Genomic DNA, 18486 nt, shown 5'->3' with positions numbered 1-18486 from the left:
AGTTGATTTATGTTCATATAAAGATCAGTGGTAGATTATTGCAGATACAGAATCAATGCATATCAAATCAAATGACTAATCTTTGAGAGTGGAATTCAAAAACAACATCAATAAAAAATACAGTATTTAATGCAGTTACTTTTAAAGTTTATTACATTACATGACTGAAAAATGAAGGACACATGACTGATGTAACCTTTGGCTGTGTCTAATATCTGGGTGTGTAGACATGTATGTAGATAAAGCAAATGTCCACAGCACTTAATCCAAAGGCTGATACAGAATTTACAGCTGTGATTATTAGTTAGCTTGAAAATTCAGATGAATTATTTCTTCATTGGTCCATGGGGTGGATTGACAAACTACCCACTGGTGTTTAAGTAATTAAGTAAGTAATGTTAATGTTTCTAATGCAGGATTTTTATAATGTGCTATTTCTATTTTTACCAAAGTAAAACAAATCAGAAAACTTCTCCCACCACTGCCATTTATTCTGAATGACTGGTAACACTTTCTGTGAAGGTTGTGTCTCTGAGACATTATAAGACATAAGACACAAGATATTACAACACATGTATAAAAGTAAACCTCTCAGTAAATGTTTCTTATCATGCACAACTTAAAACATGATTTATAAAGTATTATAAGTGGTGGATATACTGTTTTATACCTCTGACATGGATTGAGTTTAAAGTCCCAAACCACTGGGCCGTGATCTTCAGCCTGATTCAGATGTTCAAAAATTATCAGGAGTCGGCAGTGTCCAAGGCAGCAGAGTTTATTTGTCGAAAAAGAAACCCGAGAACAGTTCACAGTGCACACAAGATACACCAGAAGAGCCCCAAACTGTACTGGCTCTGTCCCTCTTTTATACAGTTTTGGCTGTGACTTTCCACACCTCTCTGATTATTTTACTGTTCTGTCCAATTTACACCATTAAAACACTGGTTCATTTAAATGTCCATCCTTGGACACCTCATTAAAATACACTATTAGCTTATCATCAAGGCCACTGTCTTCTGGAAAGCACCTGGGCTTTTCTTCTGGCTGCACTCCAGCTTACAGGGTTATGCCAGGGCAGACCCTGTCCTCTTTTGGCCTTTTCTCTCTCTGCTTTACTCCATTATGTTCTGGCCTGTTCTGGTTACATTTTTTTAAAAACTAAGTTACCTTTTATTTTTACACCATTATTTCTTAACTCTTCCTTGATTCATTTTTTTTCACACAAAATGTCACGACTAGGCTTGGAACCCCAATAGCAGAACACAGGCTTTAAGACAAACAACGTTTATTTAGGAATTGGTGGTGAAAAGGGGTCAGGATAGTGCTGGTCCAGAGAGGGGTGCTGCGGCAAGTGAAGGAGTCCAGGGGTGGGGAAAGGTTGTGCTGCTGTTGGTGCTGGTCCCGATGGAGAATATGAATAATGAGTGGCAGGCAGACTGGAGGGAATGGCAGGTAGGCTGGTAGGCAGGCTGGCAGTCAGGCAGGCAAAAACAGAACAGAGAACACAGGGTAAGTAATGAACAGACTAGTACTTTAGCAGTAGCTGGCGTAAAACTAGAAGAGCCGAACTTCTCTCTAGACAAACCATGAACAGGAGTGACAATCTGGCAGGGACTGAAGGCAGGAGCAGGGATTAAGTACATCCTGGGTGATGGGCTGATAGGAAACAGGTGAGCTTGATCGTAGAGGCACGGCAGGTGTGGAGTGGCAGATCCAGCAGGAGAGACAGAGAGCAAGGGGGAGGGGCAGGCAACACAGAGAGACAAACAGACAGACAGGTCAAGGAGCTGACCTCGTGACACAAAATATGCATGCAGTGAACACTAACATCTACTCTCACATGGTGGCCTTTAACACACATATATCACATGTTTTCTTTGAACAGTAAATACTGATAATACCATTTCCACATATTTCTTTAAAATCACTAGCTTATTCCAGTACTTCACTTCACTCTTTGCACATCACATACCTGTTGACCAACTATACACTACACCTCCAGTATTCATAATGCTTCATACCTCCATGCCAAATGACAACAGTATTTGAAAGAAGAATCTGTCCTGAGTTACACTTTATAACCATCATAACTTTAGCCAGTTTTTTAAGAGACGTGGAGAACTGCACTAACATATCCTAACAGATCATAAATTCTACATTTCTGAAATGGAATAATGTCTATATCCCTGAGTGATTCTCGCTTCTTAGTTTGGTTTGGTTTGTCTCTGGTGTTTTTACTTGTCTTTTCTCCTGTGTATATATAATCCTGTCTCTCTGCTGTTCAGTGTAGAGTCTTGTATTGTTTGTGCTTGTTCACCTGTGTTGTGTGATGATCTCTTGTTAGTCTGTGTTTTCCTACCACCCAGTGTAGTGGACTGGTTGCATTTGGATCCTTGAGTTTTGGGTTTTTGGACTTGGACTTCATCTACCTAAAGACTGTAAAAGACCTCCTTTTGTTATTAAAGCCGCCCCTTACTGACACTCACCCTAGCCCCTAAATGCAACTAAATTTTAATTAACAGACAAAGACACCATTACACCAAACACAGAGGCTAATGGTACGAGACTGAGGTAGTGTTAGGTAATTACCCAGGATAGGTATGAACATTCAACAGAGAGTGAAGTAAGGTGTTGCTGTGAGTGAGTATTTAGGCTCATCCAACCTACACTGGGTGAATAAATAGAAACTAACAGAGTCTCTTTAGAAACCAGAATCAGTGCAGTCCCAGTTTAAGGTTGTTATCCACTGGTGAGGAAAGTTTGAAAAGGGTTTATTTACAAGTGAAGGTTAGTTAATTTGGAAAAGTGTCTGGGCTGAAAACATAAAACTTTAGTAACATGCTACTGTAGATAAAAACAATACAAAAACATTGAGTGTCTGTATTCCTAACCAAACATTGTATTCTACGTACACTACAGGCCAAAAGTTTGAAAGCAAGATCAAATTTCTGCAAAAAAACATCATAGTTTCATTGGTATACATTGCAACAAAATACACATGATTATTATTTAAAGAGTCACTTATCAGAATACATTTTTACTATAATTATCAGGTATTTGGGTTTTTCTTGCTTAGACTTTTTTTTTTTTCAAAGTAACCTCCTCTGGCTTTAACAACAGCCTGGCATATACGAGGCATTCGTCCTACAAGCTTTTTAAGGTAAAAAATAAAATTCCAAACTTTCTTAAGTCCATCAGTGAGAGACTGCTGAGTCATGGGACGCACTTTTCTGACTGATCGATCCAATTCGTCCCACACCAGCTCAATTGGACAGAGGTCTGGGGACTGAGGGGGCAAACCATCTTTCAAACAACACCTTCCTTTTCTTTTTTGTCTTGCAACCCAGACAGAGCTTGCTGCAAAACAAACTTTTGACCCACAAGTCTTAGTCCAGATGGAACTGCATGATGCTGGAGGATGGAGTGGTACTGTTCCTTCTTCATGATACCCTTTACTTCAAACAAATCTCCTACCCTATCACCTGCAAAACATCCCCATGACATGGCACTACCACCTCCATGCTCTATTGTTGGTTTTACACATGGTGACGTTCACCGGTTTATCTGCGGACATAGACTCTGCGATTTGAACCAAATAGTTTTCAAATGTTTTCAGTCATCATAGGTCCAATTTTTCTGTGCTTTTGCCCACTCATGTCTCTTTTTCTTGTTCTGTGGATGAAGTAGTGTTTTTTTGCAAATACAAAACCCTTCAGACCAGCCTTTCTCAAACGTCTTTTCACAGTTGTCAGAGATATGGGTTTTGACCTGGTCATGTTCATTTCTTCCCTTATTTGTGGTGCTGTTTTTTGCTGATCTCTCTTACTGGTGACAATGATATGTTTATCTTCTGTTTTGTAGTAACCATCTTTCTTCCAGACCTTTTTCTATCATCATAACTTTCTTCTAGTCTCTTCGGGATGTAGTGAACTCCTTTTTTGGACACCATTAGGCGTTTTGCAATTTCTCTCTCAGCGTATCCCTATTTCTTCAATGTACAAAATCTGTGCTCTTGTTTCTTTACTCGGCTGTTGCTTTCTAGCCATTTCTGTCAGAGATATGAAGACAGTTGAGATTTATTGGGATTTTTGTGTGCTAACTCTCAAAAGCCAAAGAGCTAAAGTGAATAATGCAAACTGTCAATTGTTTTTTACTTTTGCACTGAAGTTGTGACTCTGAAAGTCTGATCATGCAGTAATTACATTCCAAAAGCCATAGAACTCATACTGGTTTTAAAGAAAGGCATTCTGAACAGAAACTTGCTTCTAAATGTTTGGACTTTAGTGTATTCGTAAAAATTGCTGTCTTGTGCTGTAACAGTCATCATGTCTTCTAGCATTGCTGTTAGCTTATACAAAACTAAATCAAACATAATCTTTACCCAGATAATCACTAATATATGTTTTTAACCTGTCTAATATCAAGTAAATCAATTTACATCATTGCCTCTGTAATGGATTACTTTGGAAGCAAAAGGATTACTCTCAGAACATACACAACATGTCTATCAAGTAGAACTAAACAGGATTTCCCTAACCCATGACATAAACATATTATGCTCACCACTTACAAATCTTTATAAATCCTGTTTAAGGTTATTGTGCATAATAATAAACATTTTAGAGTTTACTTTTATGATGTAATGTCTTATGAATAAACAATGTCTCAGAATATAAGAGCAAATGCATTTAAAAAAAGTCCTATGTGTTTTTCTGATTTATGAGAATTGCTGCTGCAACATTACAATATCCTGTTGGGGATCAATAAAGTCCTCTATCCATCTAAAGCTCAGTACGACTATAATGAGAGGCTTTGTATTGCACCAAAATTAAATTAATGTCTAATAAAGAACACGACCACTTTGAGAGCTATTTTTCATTAGATACAGGTAGTGATAATTAAGCGAACTGTGTGTTTTGTTTTCCAGCTGAACTTTATCGACACCATGGCCTCATGTGGTGAAGGTACCATAGAGACTGCAGCTGTGGGAAGACCGTTCCAGCTCGGCATGCTGTATGACTGCCGGAAGGATGCTCTCATTCCAGGTCAGACCTCATGGATGTGTTGAATATCTCACTTCCTCTTATTGTGAATTAAAGAGTAAACAAACCAATACACAGTTTCAAAAGTATTGTGACACATACTTCAGAAGTTGCAATAGATATAATCTGGAAAACAGAATGTTAAACTGCTCACTGTTACACATTTAACTGTGGCATTTCAAGTCTTTGACTTTTCTCTGTATCATTAATTGGTCAACAGGTGTAACCTTATGGGATCTAAAGGAGCTACAAAAGAATACAAGTGTGCAACAACAAAATAATACTGAGTTTAATGTCACAGCATCAGATTCGATTGAGGAGAAGTCCAATTTGTTAAAGATCTCTGGCTCTCTTAAACTGAGTCTGTTGGGAGGACTGGTGAACGTGAGAGGATCAGCAAAATATTTCCAAGACACAAAGAAATCTCAGAAACAAGCTCGAGTGACTCTTCAGTACAACGCAACAACAAAGTTGGAAACACTGACAATGTCTCACCTGGCTCATGGACAGGTATCTCATCCTAATGTGTTTGAAGACGACACTGCCACTCACGTGGTCACAGCCATCCTGTACGGAGCTGGAGCTTACTTTGTGTTTGACAGAGAATCATCATCAGAGGACGAGACAAAACAAGTGGAGGGAGAAGCTAACCTCACCTTCAACAAGCTGAAATTCCTCACAGTAGATGCTGAGGCTTCACTCAACATGGATGACAAAGAGAGAGCAGCAGTAGAAAAATTTAGCTGCACGTTTCACGGAGACTTCAAGCTACCCTCCAACCCAACGTCCTTCACTGATGCTGTGAAAGTTTACAGGACCCTTCCTGACCTGCTGGGACAGGATGGAGAACATGCTGTTCCTCTCAGGGTGTGGCTATACCCTCTGGTGAAGCTGGATTCAAGAGCGGCAAGACTCCAAAGAGACATCAGCCGTGCTCTCATCACGTGCTCATCAGAAACTATAGAGAGTTTAAACAGGACAGAGATGAGATGCAGCGACCTCCTGAAAGACACCGCAGCAACAACATTTCCTGCCATGGAGAAGAAGGTTCAGGATTTGATGCAGATGTGTTGCCAGTACAAGCTTGACTTCATGCAGAAGCTCGGGTCAGTGCTTCCTTCAATCCGAGGGGGTGGGAAAGAGGAGAGTGTCCTTGAGGAAATCCTTAAGGCTCATGAGAGGTCACCATTCAACAACAAAGACCTGGATCAGTGGCTAAAAACCAAAGGGAAGGAATCAGATACTCTGAAATCCTTCCTTAAACAGCTGGACAAACTAGGAGTGAAAATGGAAGACCATCTGGATGACCTGTTGTCTGATTTAGATGTCAGAAATGTTGTGTGCTTTTCATTTACCTCTGTAGACCAGCCTGATGGTTTCCTGGTCAAACTGTCCAATCATCTCAGACCAGCAGGAATGGTGGACTCTGCTGGATCCTCTGATCTACGGGACACGAACACAGACTGGCTCTCCAGTGATACTCGACAGACAATGAGGAAACAACTGAAACTGTTTGGAGAACTGAAGAAGTCCAGCAACAGTGATGACACCAAATTCATAGTTACATCAAAATATGCTGAGAGTCATCCTGGAGCGTGTATTTTCATATATGAAGACGGGTGTGATGATGCAGTCTGCTTTGTTTCTCCATCAAAACCTGCCACTCCATCCACCACTGCATCATATGACAGCTTCACAGTTACAGTATCTGAACCAGACTCTGTCACTGTAGAGTACACAGTAGACTACAGACAGAAACAGCAGCAGGACACTGAATGGACATCTCACCCAGTGAAGAAGAACCAAGAGACAGTAACTCTGTCAGGACTAAAGCCAGACACTGAGTATGAGATCAGAGCCACAGCTGTGGGTAAACTCAGCTATGCTGTCAGCAGTGATGTCTGCAGGGCTGTAACCCTCACAGCAGTTGGTCCACCCACTCAGGTAAAAGACACTGAAGTGAAAGCAAACTCCATCACTCTGACATGGAGCAACCCGTCTGTCCAATGCTGTGAATCTGTGAAAGGATACATCATTGAGTTCAGAGAGGAGAACAGCAGTCAGTGGCAGAGTAAAGAGACCAGAGAGGAGGTCTACACATTCACTCTGAACAGCCTTAAACAGGATGCAGTCTACTCCGTCAGGATGTGCACAGATGGAGGTGTTGGAGTAAGTCAGCCTGGTGAAGAACTCAAGGTTAAAACTAAGAAAGAACCACTGGATGCAAAGAAGTTCACACTCATCCAAGGTAATCCACCAGTCTACCTACTTAAACTGAAACCAGCAGGAGTTGGTCAGGTCAATAAAAAGGTTTTTGGAAGCGCACCAACCGGAAAGCAATCAAACAAAACCATTATGGTTGTAGGTGCAACTGGATCTGGCAAGACCACCCTCATCAACGGCATGATCAACTACATTCTTGGAGTCGATTGGGAGGACAACTGGAGATTTAAACTGATAAGTGAAGAAACCAATAAAACACAAGCCTGCAGTCAGACATCAGAGGTGACAGCCTACCAGATTTACCACACAGATGGTTTCAAAGTTCCCTACTCTCTCACAATCATCGACACTCCAGGGTTTGGGGACACCAGAGGAATCAAACAAGACAAAGAAATAACAGAAAAAATAAGACAGTTTTTCTCAGTCAATAGTGGAATTGATAGCATTGATGCAGTGTGCTTTGTAGCGCAGTCTGCTTTAGCTCGTCTGACACACACACAGAGATACATCTTTGAAGCCATCCTCTCCATTTTTGGGAAGGACATTGCCAGCAACATCATTGCTCTGGTCACCTTTGCCGATGGCAAGTCACCCCCAGTCCTGGAGGCCATCAAAGCTGCCAACATCCCATGTGCCACAAAGGAAGACGGGTCTATTCTCAATTTTAAATTCAACAACTCTGTCCTCTTTGCCGAAAACACAGGAGTCAAGCATGAGGACAACTTTGACTACATGTTCTGGAAAATGGGGAAAGCCAGCATGAATACATTCTTCACTCATCTAAATACAATGCAACCTCAGAGTCTGACCCTGACAAAGGAGGTTCTCCAAGAGCGCAAACAGCTTGAGGCGACTGTTGAGGGGCTGCAGCCAATGATTCGACAAGGTCTGTCAAAACTGGAGGAAATAAACAGCACAAAAGCTGCACTGGAAAACCACGAGACCCACATGAAGGAGAATGAGGACTTTGAATATGAAGTAGAGATTGAAAAATCTGATAAGATTGATCTGGAACCAAGAACCTTTGTCACCAACTGCCATGGGTGCAACTATACCTGCCATTATCCTTGTCAGATACCAAAAGATGAGCATAAACTTGGGTGTGCTGCCATGAAAAATGGAAACTGCACAGTGTGTCCAGGCAAATGTGTATGGAGCGATCATTTCAACATGAAGTACCGATGGGAGACAAAACGTGTAACAGAGAAGAGGACGTATCAGGACCTAAAGAGTAAATATGAGGCAGCTCTGGGGAAAAAGATGGATACAGAGAAAATCATTGAACAGTTGGAAGTAGAGTATGAGCAGGTGCAGGGGAAAGTTGTAGAAATGATGAACACTTTAACAAACTGCCTGCAGCGTCTGAGAGAGATCGCACTTCGCCCAGATCCTTTGGCTACTCCAGATTACATTGATCTCCTGATACAGACAGAGGAACAAGAGGCCAAACCTGGATTTAAACAGCGTATTAAAGAGTTAAACGAAGTTAGACAAGGTGCAGTTCTCCTGAAGAAGGTGGCAGAGGGATTCACTCTAACTGACAAAGAGACATCAAAATGGAAGAAGATGAAGTCTACTGCTAAGGGGGTTTTCAACCATGTTGTCAACTGGTTTACTTCTGACAAGAGCAAGTGAAACAATCAGCAGTACACAGAGGTTATCATTGTCTGTTTGCAGTCGGTAAGAAGTAATTTTAGTTTCTCTGTGTACAATCCTCTAATTTATGCTTGTGCTTTAAACATTATGAGTTTTATGACATGACCATTTTATTTTCAATTAGATCGATGTGTCAATGTGTTGATAAATGTAAAACTCAGCAAAAAAACATTCCTGATGATGAACTCGTATATCATTTACTTTTCTGGTTTAATCTTTTTTTTTTTTTTAGATTTCAGGTCTGATGTAATATCTTAGGTGTTTTGGGGTCCAAGCCCCCTCATGATAATGAAATCAAGGTTATTAGGTTGTAGTCAAGGTAGTTATTTACATTATCATATGTAATCCCCTAAAGCCTTATCTGTGGGGATACTGTCTGTGAGATGAGGTGTAGCTCGGTGTGATTGTTGTGAAGGATGATCATTACTTTCTTCATTTAACCAACCTTCTCATTTTTCATCACTGGTTGTAATTATGTTGAAGTTAGATCATATGTCACAGTAATGTCTCAGTAATTAACAGCTTTAGTGGTTATGGTTGTTGCTGTTTAGCTCTAATTTTACTTTCAACTTTTCCTGTGTATCTGAATCTATTAATGTATCATACATCATTGCCATATTATATAGTATAAGTCTGCCTTATCTTATCTGTCTTCTGTAACTTGTGTTAGAGGTTTTGAAACCTGTTAAGGAATAAACATCAAATTCAAACATGTACTTCAATCAACTCTTTGTGGGATTCTGTCACACTGAAGACGGTGATAGAAATCTAAAGAGACAGTCTAAGTGATTGATAACTATCTGCCATGTGTTATTTTATTGTATTTTACTCCCTGGAGAGTTTAGTGATGGATTATCACTCTGTATCATGACCTGCACTGCTGGACTAAATGTAATCATTTGATTTGTGCTCAATAAAAATTGCTTGTATTGACACTCGACAGCTCAGGTCTGGTCTCTGGTCTTTTAGGGGTTGAATAATAACACACAGTTTGGATCACTGTCTGGGGAGTGTGTGTGTGTGTGTGTGTGTGTGTGTGTGTGTGTCTGTGTGTGTGTGTGTTCAACTAAATGTCTGAAAGGGTAAAAAAGTAGAGTAATGAAAACAATGATGTAAAGTTCCAGAAAATCTCCATTACATGATTTTGTGCACTAAAAATTATATATTATCATAAACTGACTTGAAATGAATTTATCTGACTGTAGAATCACACACATGATCACACAAAAATAAATAATAAAACCATTTAATTTATCTGAATAGTTCTCAGATCTGGGCTCTATGATTCTGACTCAAAGCTGTTGATTCTGCAGCTGCAGATTTTCACTGCTGAGTAAACCTCACTCAATAACCTTCACTATCTTCGAGGATGAAGGCCTGATTTACACAGTTGATGTCTGCTATTTGAACTCTGTGGAGCATCTATGTGGGCTCTAATCTGAGGTGCTGTTCATCAGCAGTTTCTGAGGCTGTAACTCTGAAGAACTTTTCCTTTGCAGCAGAGGTAACTCTTGGTCTTCCTTTCCTGGGGCGGTCCTCTTTAGAGACAGTTTCATCATAAGGTTTGATGGTTTTCAGGACTGCACTTGAGAAGACATTCAAAGTTCTTGAAGTGTTCTGGATTGACTGACCTTCATGTCTTAAAGTAATGATGGACTGTTACAGCTCCACTTGTGCAGATTTATAGTTGTGCTTGACACCATCAGAGCAAGCCATGATGAGTATGTTGTAGCCACAGTTCTTTGGTTTTGATGGCAAGTATGGCTTCAGTCAGCTTCTCAGCCACTGGGACAGGTCAGTTTTGCAGGAACTGCTCTAGTTCTTTTATAGTGAGGTTTAAGCCTAAGGAACCATTGTCATCACCAGCAGTGAACAGTGTCAGCAACAAAAACCTAAAACATATTAGTAAAAAGAGAAAAGCCACAGGCCTCTGAAAACAGATATGGAAACTGTGTCAGAGAATAAGGTCAAAGATGATAATTAGGTTCATGAACTTTACTACAGGATCAACAACCACTGACAGAAACAATGACAGTTTCTCCAAATATTAAAACATAAGGTTTAAAGTTTGAGTCACAAACTTTTATTAAACATTATCACCATGCAGTGACTCCAAACATAGAAACCTGTCATCATCTTTTAACTTTATCTCTTTATCTCAACCAGGCCCAGACTTGGACAAAGAGTCAGGCCAAGAATAATACACTCACCCAGGCCACCCCCACTGATATACTGCACACACAGAAAGAAACACACACACACACACACACACACACACACACACACACACACACACACACACACACACACACAAATGATCCTGTCAGGCAGGTACTGAATGACAGGTGTCCTCAGCTCAATAAAGCAGAATGTTCCTCTGAAAAGGAATGAGGAAATATTCAGGGGATAGTACCCTGCATTCCTACCTGGAAGGTAAGTAGGTTCGTAGGAAAGGAGTGGTGAAAGGAGGAGTCTCCCAGCTCTGTATTTAAACAGGTCAGGTATTCAACTAACACCTGTCAGCTACAGCAGAGTCCTGCTTCCCTCTACAACAGGAAAGGTGAGTAAGTTCATATTTTCATATATCTAAAGACATACTGCAAATCAAATGCAAATCATACTTGCTTTACTTGGTTTGTCATGAATACAATATCTCTGGACATTAAATTATGGTTTATTCATTAGAATCTGTGAGAAACGTGGCAGTGCCATTACTAAGGAAATAACTGCTTAACACTTAAATCAGCTCTTGGACAGACTGATTTATCTAGTCAGACATTTTAGCTAAAAGAGAGAATTGCTTGTTAAAGGTATTACACTTGTTTAAAAATCATCTGTATGTGTTAATGTATGTCTGCATCAGGAATTAACCAAAGAGACCAGTTGTAAAATGTATAAACTCCAAACAGAGGATGTTAAGGTCAGGCCGGGTCCAGCAGAACGGTACCATAAAAACATGGCTGTAAAAAGTTTTCCAGCATCTCTGTTCTCGCCACTTTTGACCGAGAATAAAGTCTCACTGTGTTAATTAGAAAGCTTCACAAGCAAAGTGCTGATAGATGAACATCAAATTAATACGTGAGGAGGAAAGTTGTGATAACGTGTGTTGTGTTATAATGCAGCTATTCTTCGGGAGGCTGTCACCTCTGTTCCAGTGCACTGTGTTAACATCTATCTTCAAATTGTTTCTATCACCTGTCAGGATCGTTCTGTCTTCCTGGTGTTACGTGGGTCTGAAATGTTCTGAGTTTCTAAGTGTTGCTACCATTGCAATGTTTCCCAGAACAGAACAGGTTTTCCACCTGGGCTGAAACTGTCACTCTGACATGACAGATACTGGTAATCACACATGACAGAAATCACTTTATCCTGCACATATCAGAAGATAGTGATCCAGACCAAGGACAGTAAAGGTTAGGCATCCAAAACCACCAGCTGGGGTTAGGGTAAAACCACAGGTGGAGGGACAAGGTGCAAATATCCAGAACATATCCCCAGATAAAGACAGGGTTAGGCATCCCAGCTGAATGTTTAGGGTTAGGATAAAAAAGCAGGTGAGAGATTAGAACACAAACAACCAAGTTAAAGATGGTTATGTTTAATCGTCCAAACCCAGTGAGAAAAAAGAAGAGCCCAGTGCCGAGCATCTTGTCGGCCTGATGTACATGGGGTTTCTTAGAAAAATTAATAATAATAATAATAATAATATATAATGTACATAATACAACACACAACCAAAATCTCATGTCAAAAGACATGCAGCAGGGAGGTAAAAGAAGAAAGAAAATAACACAGAAGAAGTTCATCGAGCATCGTTCCTGTTTATCAGAGAAATCTGGCAACAACACACAAAGTTCCCCGTTGGTGCCGTACCAGGTCATTTAGCAGGTAAGTATGAGAAATACTAGTCATACAATGTCTATAAATGTGCTTTTGTATTTCTCCTGTTTTTTATTTAAAGCCTGGTCCATCCTGCTCACAGTCCGCTAAGTCTACTGTCCAACAGCTGCTGCTGCTGCTGATGATGATGATGCCTGCTCTGTCCTCTGCAGCCCTGCTGCTGCTGCTGCTGCTTCCTGGGACCCTGACTGAGTGTAAACTTCAAAACCACGAATAAAACATTATTTCAAATGAGTATTATTAGGATTGAATTTCAAAGAATCTCTTTACAAAGTGTTGTCTATCTCTCAGCCCATCCTCCAGTTTCTATTAGTGTGGTGGTGGAGTCACCAAACACCAAACCAGTGACTTACACCACTCATGTGGTTTTCAGAGGGATCCTGCTGGGTGCACTGAAAAGACTCATGAACTCCAATGCAAACTTTAAGTAAGATCATAAAATCAACTACCACCTAGAACTAGTTGTTGTACACATGACTGTCAGCAATGCTGGAATTACAATACTTTAAAAAACAAAAGCACCTGACAGTGGTTAGTTACACAGTGACTGTAGGTGAGTAAACACTTTATTTAAGAAAAACCTCCACAGGAGGAACTGAATCTGAGCTGAGTGACTCTGTGCAGACTAGAGAATACTGAGCTTTTATTACATGGGTAAATATTTCTGTCTGTCTGTAGAGTTCTGTTCACTGCATGTCTTGGTGGTGGTGTTCAACAGTTTGTTATAATTTATCAGAGAATACACTGTTATGAAACAAAATATTAAAGAATGTACAAAAGACAAAGCTTTGAGTAGGAACAGTGTCTGACAGGGGCCTCGAACAAATAAAGTCAATGACATACAAATGTTAAAATCCTCTCCGTCCCCCTCATTAAGGAATCTCTGACTAGACAAACATTTTTAATTTCAACACTGCAGCTGCTGGAAACAGTCAACAGTTCACTTTGACTGTAAACTAAACTAGATGTAACGTCACAAATTGATCTCATGTGTGAACACTTTGATCACTTCATCATTCTGCACAATCAAAGCTCAAATATCCAACTGAAGAAAAAAAAAACCTACAAAACATGTTGGAGTGGAGTGGGACTTAAACTGCTCCAAATGAGTGAATGAAATGTTTCCTCATGGACTGCAGTGCATGCTGGGAGGTTTCCCACCCTGCCTCATGTGAGTGGGATCATATAAATACCCAGTCAAACATTAGCCTTTATTTCCAAATGAGCACACGGTTATTCAGGATAACTTCATCCAGGATTAACTAATCAGTCTAAGCTAAATCTTAGCTGGATGAGAATTGTCGAGATCCTTTTTTTGACCTGATTAAACATGTTTTCCTGATTAGTTAAGCCACATTTGAAGAGTACAGCCTCTGTTGATGGCAGCTGTTATAGTGGGTGTAAATTGTTATTCTGTTCAGGTTCACCTACACAGAAGATCCAAACTATGGTCCATACCTGGAGAGTGTGAATGGTGTGGCTGGAAGTGCTGAAGACCACACATACTGGGAGCTCTTGGTGGAGACTCCAGATGACAAAACCATAAGACCTGATGTTGGCAAGTCCACTATGAAAAAGTCTTTCTTCTTGTATTTATACTGCACATCAGATTCTAATACACTGTGTGGATCTCATTTGTAGGTATTGGGTGTTACATTCCCAGCGCAAATGACAAAATCATTCTGAGGTTTTCAAAGTACAACAACCAATGTACAACATGAGATCAGAGCAAGCGCTGGACCTGTCTAGATAACAGTGTACTTCATAAATGAATAAGCAAATAATGTTGATTGATTCTAACTTCTGGATAAATTATGCTTCCATGTGCTGATGTTACTGGTTCGCAAAGGAAAAATCTCACAGGAGAATAAACTTCATTATTGTCTCTTGAATGTAAAATGTTTCTTTGATTTCCATTCACCTCCACTGTCAGTGTCAAACAGAACGACATGTTACCTGAAGACTTTAACACAATCCCAGCCTGCCTGTGGTCCACAGAAAACAGGCTAATGCATGGCTGTAGATTTGGATACAGACAGTTCCAACATGTCCCTACTAGTGTCAAAGTATCACTGACATGGACCTAATGATGTTTTACCCGATCTCCAACGATCTTTCCATTTTAGTGTCACACTGTGTCTCACATTGTAAGTTCTGTGCAGAGCTACAGATAACACATTAGAAAACAGGGTTTGTGCAGTGCTACTTCTTCACCCTCCATGTTAGACTGAGGATAGACTGGATGCTCTTCAGCTAATAAAAAAATCAAAGTTACTGTCTTTGTAGAATGAACTTCTGTCTCTGTGTTTCTGTGCTGCAGTGGAGGGATCATAACACAAACAGGGAATTTTTGCATTAAAAAGACTAAAACTTTGAAAGACAGGGAGGAATGATTACAGTGAGCAAAACCTACTCCACTGTTCATGTGGACACCTGACTATTGTTAGAAGACAGACTTAACTTCATCTCTTATGTTTAATTTATAATAACATTTAACAGTTTTTAAACCACTCATGTTTTGCTGGTAACATTTGCATCTGCAAATCAATATTTGCCTCTGAGATGTGGTTAAATAAAAGTATAAAGTGTTGTAAAACAGAAATAATCCAGTACATAAAATTTGAATTTAAGTACAGTACCTAGTACCAATCAACCGTTGCTCAGTCTCAGCATCACCAACATCTTCAAGTTTGCACCTTTTTATTTTATACTCTACACCAACTGATTTCAGTTCAGGAATTCCATGTGTTAAATATTAAAAAGCACTGAAACCATATGCCTCTTCTTACAGAGCAAGGAAAAAAGAGCCAACAAGACTAATCAGATAGTTCATTCACACTGTGACTGTAAAAGTGTTTAATACAGACAAATGAAGGCATAGAGGCAGCTACATTCAAACAGACAAGTATCACCATCCCGCAGCATGTCCTTCAGTAAGCAAACAGATTTTCTAAACACCAGTCATCCTCTAACTGCTCTGCATGTCGTCTAATATGAGACAGTGGAAGAATCTGCCAGTGTCGTATCAATATTTGCTTCTTTTCTAACAAAAGATTAGTTACCTAAACATCTGTATCACAGTCAACTGGGTTCTTTAAAGGAGCTACTTTTTGCTTTGATGATGGCTTTATATTCTAAAATATAAAACATACTCTGGTTTGTTTAAGACTTTTTTGTTTCAAGAAAAACCATCAAATGACAAGGTGTGTCCAAACTTTTGACTGGTTCTGTATATTAATGTCACATCCTGAGTGCCTGAACCTCTGAGCCTGAACACAGAGCTGAGGGTCTAAAGAGGAAAATGGTTCAGTCAGTATATTGTTGGAAAACTAGTCAAAACATGTTGATAGTGAACATTTTAAAATGCCTCAAATGAGTAGAATAAAAAGTTGATCACAAACTTTGGATGTGATATAATGTAAATCTATGACCAAAAGTAAAAAATGACGACAGTGAGAGTGTTTGTCTATAAATACAACAGCAGAAGCTGAGCAGCAGATGTGGACACTGAGCTGTGTTTAGGTTCACCTCTTTCTGAATGACCTCAGACACGTTTAATAATTGTACTGATCAGATCACACACAGTAAACTGACTGTCAGAGATCTGAGAGGAGGTCATTTCCTGTTTGTTAGACATGGTGAACATGTTAGATGTGATAATGTCATAAATAAAATGTTACAAAGCCACAACCAGTTTGTATCTCATCACCATCTTTAATGCCTCCCATGAGTTTATAGTACCACACCCTAACCCTAACCCTAACCACCCCTCAGTGTGATGAAGGATTCTCAGTGTAGTTGGCTGATAATCCAGACCTTCCATCTCCATGGCTCCTTGTTCTTCTCTTATCTTTAGTCACAACTGTCTCATTCAGTTTCTACACTAAACTGGGTCAAAGTATTAGTGGATATTTCACACCTCAAATTAAATACACCAGACAGTTCAGAAAACACAGACTCTGCTGTGAAGTGATGTTTAGCTGCACTGAACAACCCTGTCTCCTCAAAGGACTGTTAGACACAACTGAAACAGCACATATGTTTGATTGGAAACACCACCTCTGTTATTATTGATAGGGTGATCAATGAACAGATGTGTCCAGCTGCAGACGACCTTTCTGTACTATACTGTTTCAGTGTTGTTGTAGGTGATGTGTTTCAGCAGAGGACAGGAACTGTTGGTGGCTCCATTGTGCCAATAAAACAAGAGAAAATGATTCTGTAGATCTTTGACACTATTTTAAAGGGTAATGTGTATAAAATACATACAGAACTAAAGAAGACTTACACTCAGAAACACTGGGTTCCATTGATCCATCATCAGTCATGGACCACAGAGCTCTGGAAATGGTGCACAGCAGTGATGAGGATCTGTGGCTCCATTTTTACATTACTCTGTGAGTCGTTGACCTCTCAGAGCAAACACAAGCATTATAATCATACCTGTTCTCCAGCAGCAGCAGTGTCTTCAACATGTGTTTACTGTCTTTACTGATGAGGACGTCTTTACTCAGAGTGAAAGCAACATTTTAAACATTTTAACAAACATCTGTAACCACCACTGCAAAAAACAAAAATAATGATCATAAGAAATTAAATAAAAACAATTGAAATAAGTAATAGCAGCATATTTAATAGCCAAGCGTTAACATGATTGAAATGTTGCCATCAGTGTTGTCAAATAATGAATATATTTTGTATCTGTGACTTCATCAGTGTGCAGTTACCTCACTCCTACATGATGTATGTATAACTGTATCAGTACAGTCCTCCCTGTGGGAAGTGAATGCAGGAAAGGATGAACTCCCATCAGACACAGACAGCTGCAATAAAAGCAAACTGATGACACTGGACATGTAAATAGGTTTCACATGTCCTCGATGAAGTCGTCTCCAAAGTGGATCATGAGTCTCAGAGCGCTCAGGATCAGAGAGTCCACGTCATCATCGATCTCGAGCTCATCACTGTAGTTCTTCACCGGACAGATGCAGTTCATTGGGATTCCCACAGCTGAGCTGAAGTCTTTCATCTGATGTTAAAGAAACAACGTTCTGACCTCTGCTCATCTGGAGACAACATTTAGAAAACTCAATCACACCATCGTCGACAGAACAACTCACCTTCTTCCTCAGGTGTTTGCTCTTATAGACGTTCTTCAGATCCTTTTCGATTTCACCACAGGCTGTGTCGATGTTGGTGACGATCGCCATCTGAGGAATTCCTGCAGACACAGAGATTAGCTCAGTGTTCTGAGTAGAGCTGCAGATTATTTTCACTAACGACTTGATCTGCTGAGGCTCACTGAGATCTGGTTTCAGGGTATCTGATGCTTCAGATGTTTAAGTTGAACTGGAGACCTGGTCTTTAAACTAATGTTTGTCTGACTGTGACTGTCTCTGGTTAAACTGACGGCTGTTCCAGATGTTCCACATGTCAAACAGTTTAACACATAATGATGGTTGTAGCTGCTTTTAAAAGATCCCGACAGTGTCGATGCCTTTAATCTTCTTCTGTCTCTGCAGCTCAGAATATCATGAGGCAAGATAGAAACTGAACCCTCTGGTGTTTTACATTAGAGACATAATTACTGGGATTATAAACACAACATTCTGACATTACTTTCACTTTTTAAAGTGGTTCTGGTCTGGTTCATGCACCTAAT

General features: G+C 39.9%; 3 protein-coding genes across 3 annotated transcripts; 2 read left to right on the top strand and 1 right to left on the bottom strand.

Annotated features, from left to right (window-relative positions):
• The first annotated feature begins 4938 nt into the window (after positions 1-4938).
• Positions 4939-9864, top strand: LOC108891386 (uncharacterized). The gene is made up of 2 exons (XM_018688511.1): positions 4939-5048; positions 5266-9864. The coding sequence occupies exons 1-2, from the start codon at positions 4949-4951 to the stop codon at positions 8901-8903; spliced, it is 3738 nt and encodes a 1245-aa protein (XP_018544027.1). The 5' UTR covers positions 4939-4948; the 3' UTR covers positions 8904-9864.
• Positions 9865-11382: 1518 nt separating this feature from the next.
• LOC127139637 (transcobalamin-1-like) lies at positions 11383-14716 on the top strand. Its single transcript, XM_051067720.1, has 5 exons — positions 11383-11484; positions 12886-13018; positions 13116-13251; positions 14246-14382; positions 14466-14716. The coding sequence occupies exons 2-5, from the start codon at positions 12946-12948 to the stop codon at positions 14543-14545; spliced, it is 426 nt and encodes a 141-aa protein (XP_050923677.1). The 5' UTR covers positions 11383-11484; positions 12886-12945; the 3' UTR covers positions 14546-14716.
• Positions 14717-17437: 2721 nt separating this feature from the next.
• On the bottom strand, positions 17438-18132 carry LOC108891387 (interferon-induced protein 44; the record flags this gene model as incomplete). The annotated part of the gene is made up of 2 exons (XM_018688512.2): positions 17438-17853; positions 17945-18132. Coding segments are annotated over 2 exons (350 nt in total), but the record flags the coding sequence as incomplete, so codon positions are not given.
• Positions 18133-18486: the final 354 nt, after the last annotated feature.

The sequence above is a fragment of the Lates calcarifer genome, unplaced genomic scaffold (genome assembly GCF_001640805.2).
Source record: "Lates calcarifer isolate ASB-BC8 unplaced genomic scaffold, TLL_Latcal_v3 _unitig_1938_quiver_1276, whole genome shotgun sequence".
Lineage (NCBI taxonomy): Eukaryota > Metazoa > Chordata > Actinopteri > Centropomidae > Lates > Lates calcarifer.
The sequence above is the reverse complement of the archived record's forward strand: the minus strand, read 5'-3'. Positions and strand labels throughout refer to the sequence as shown.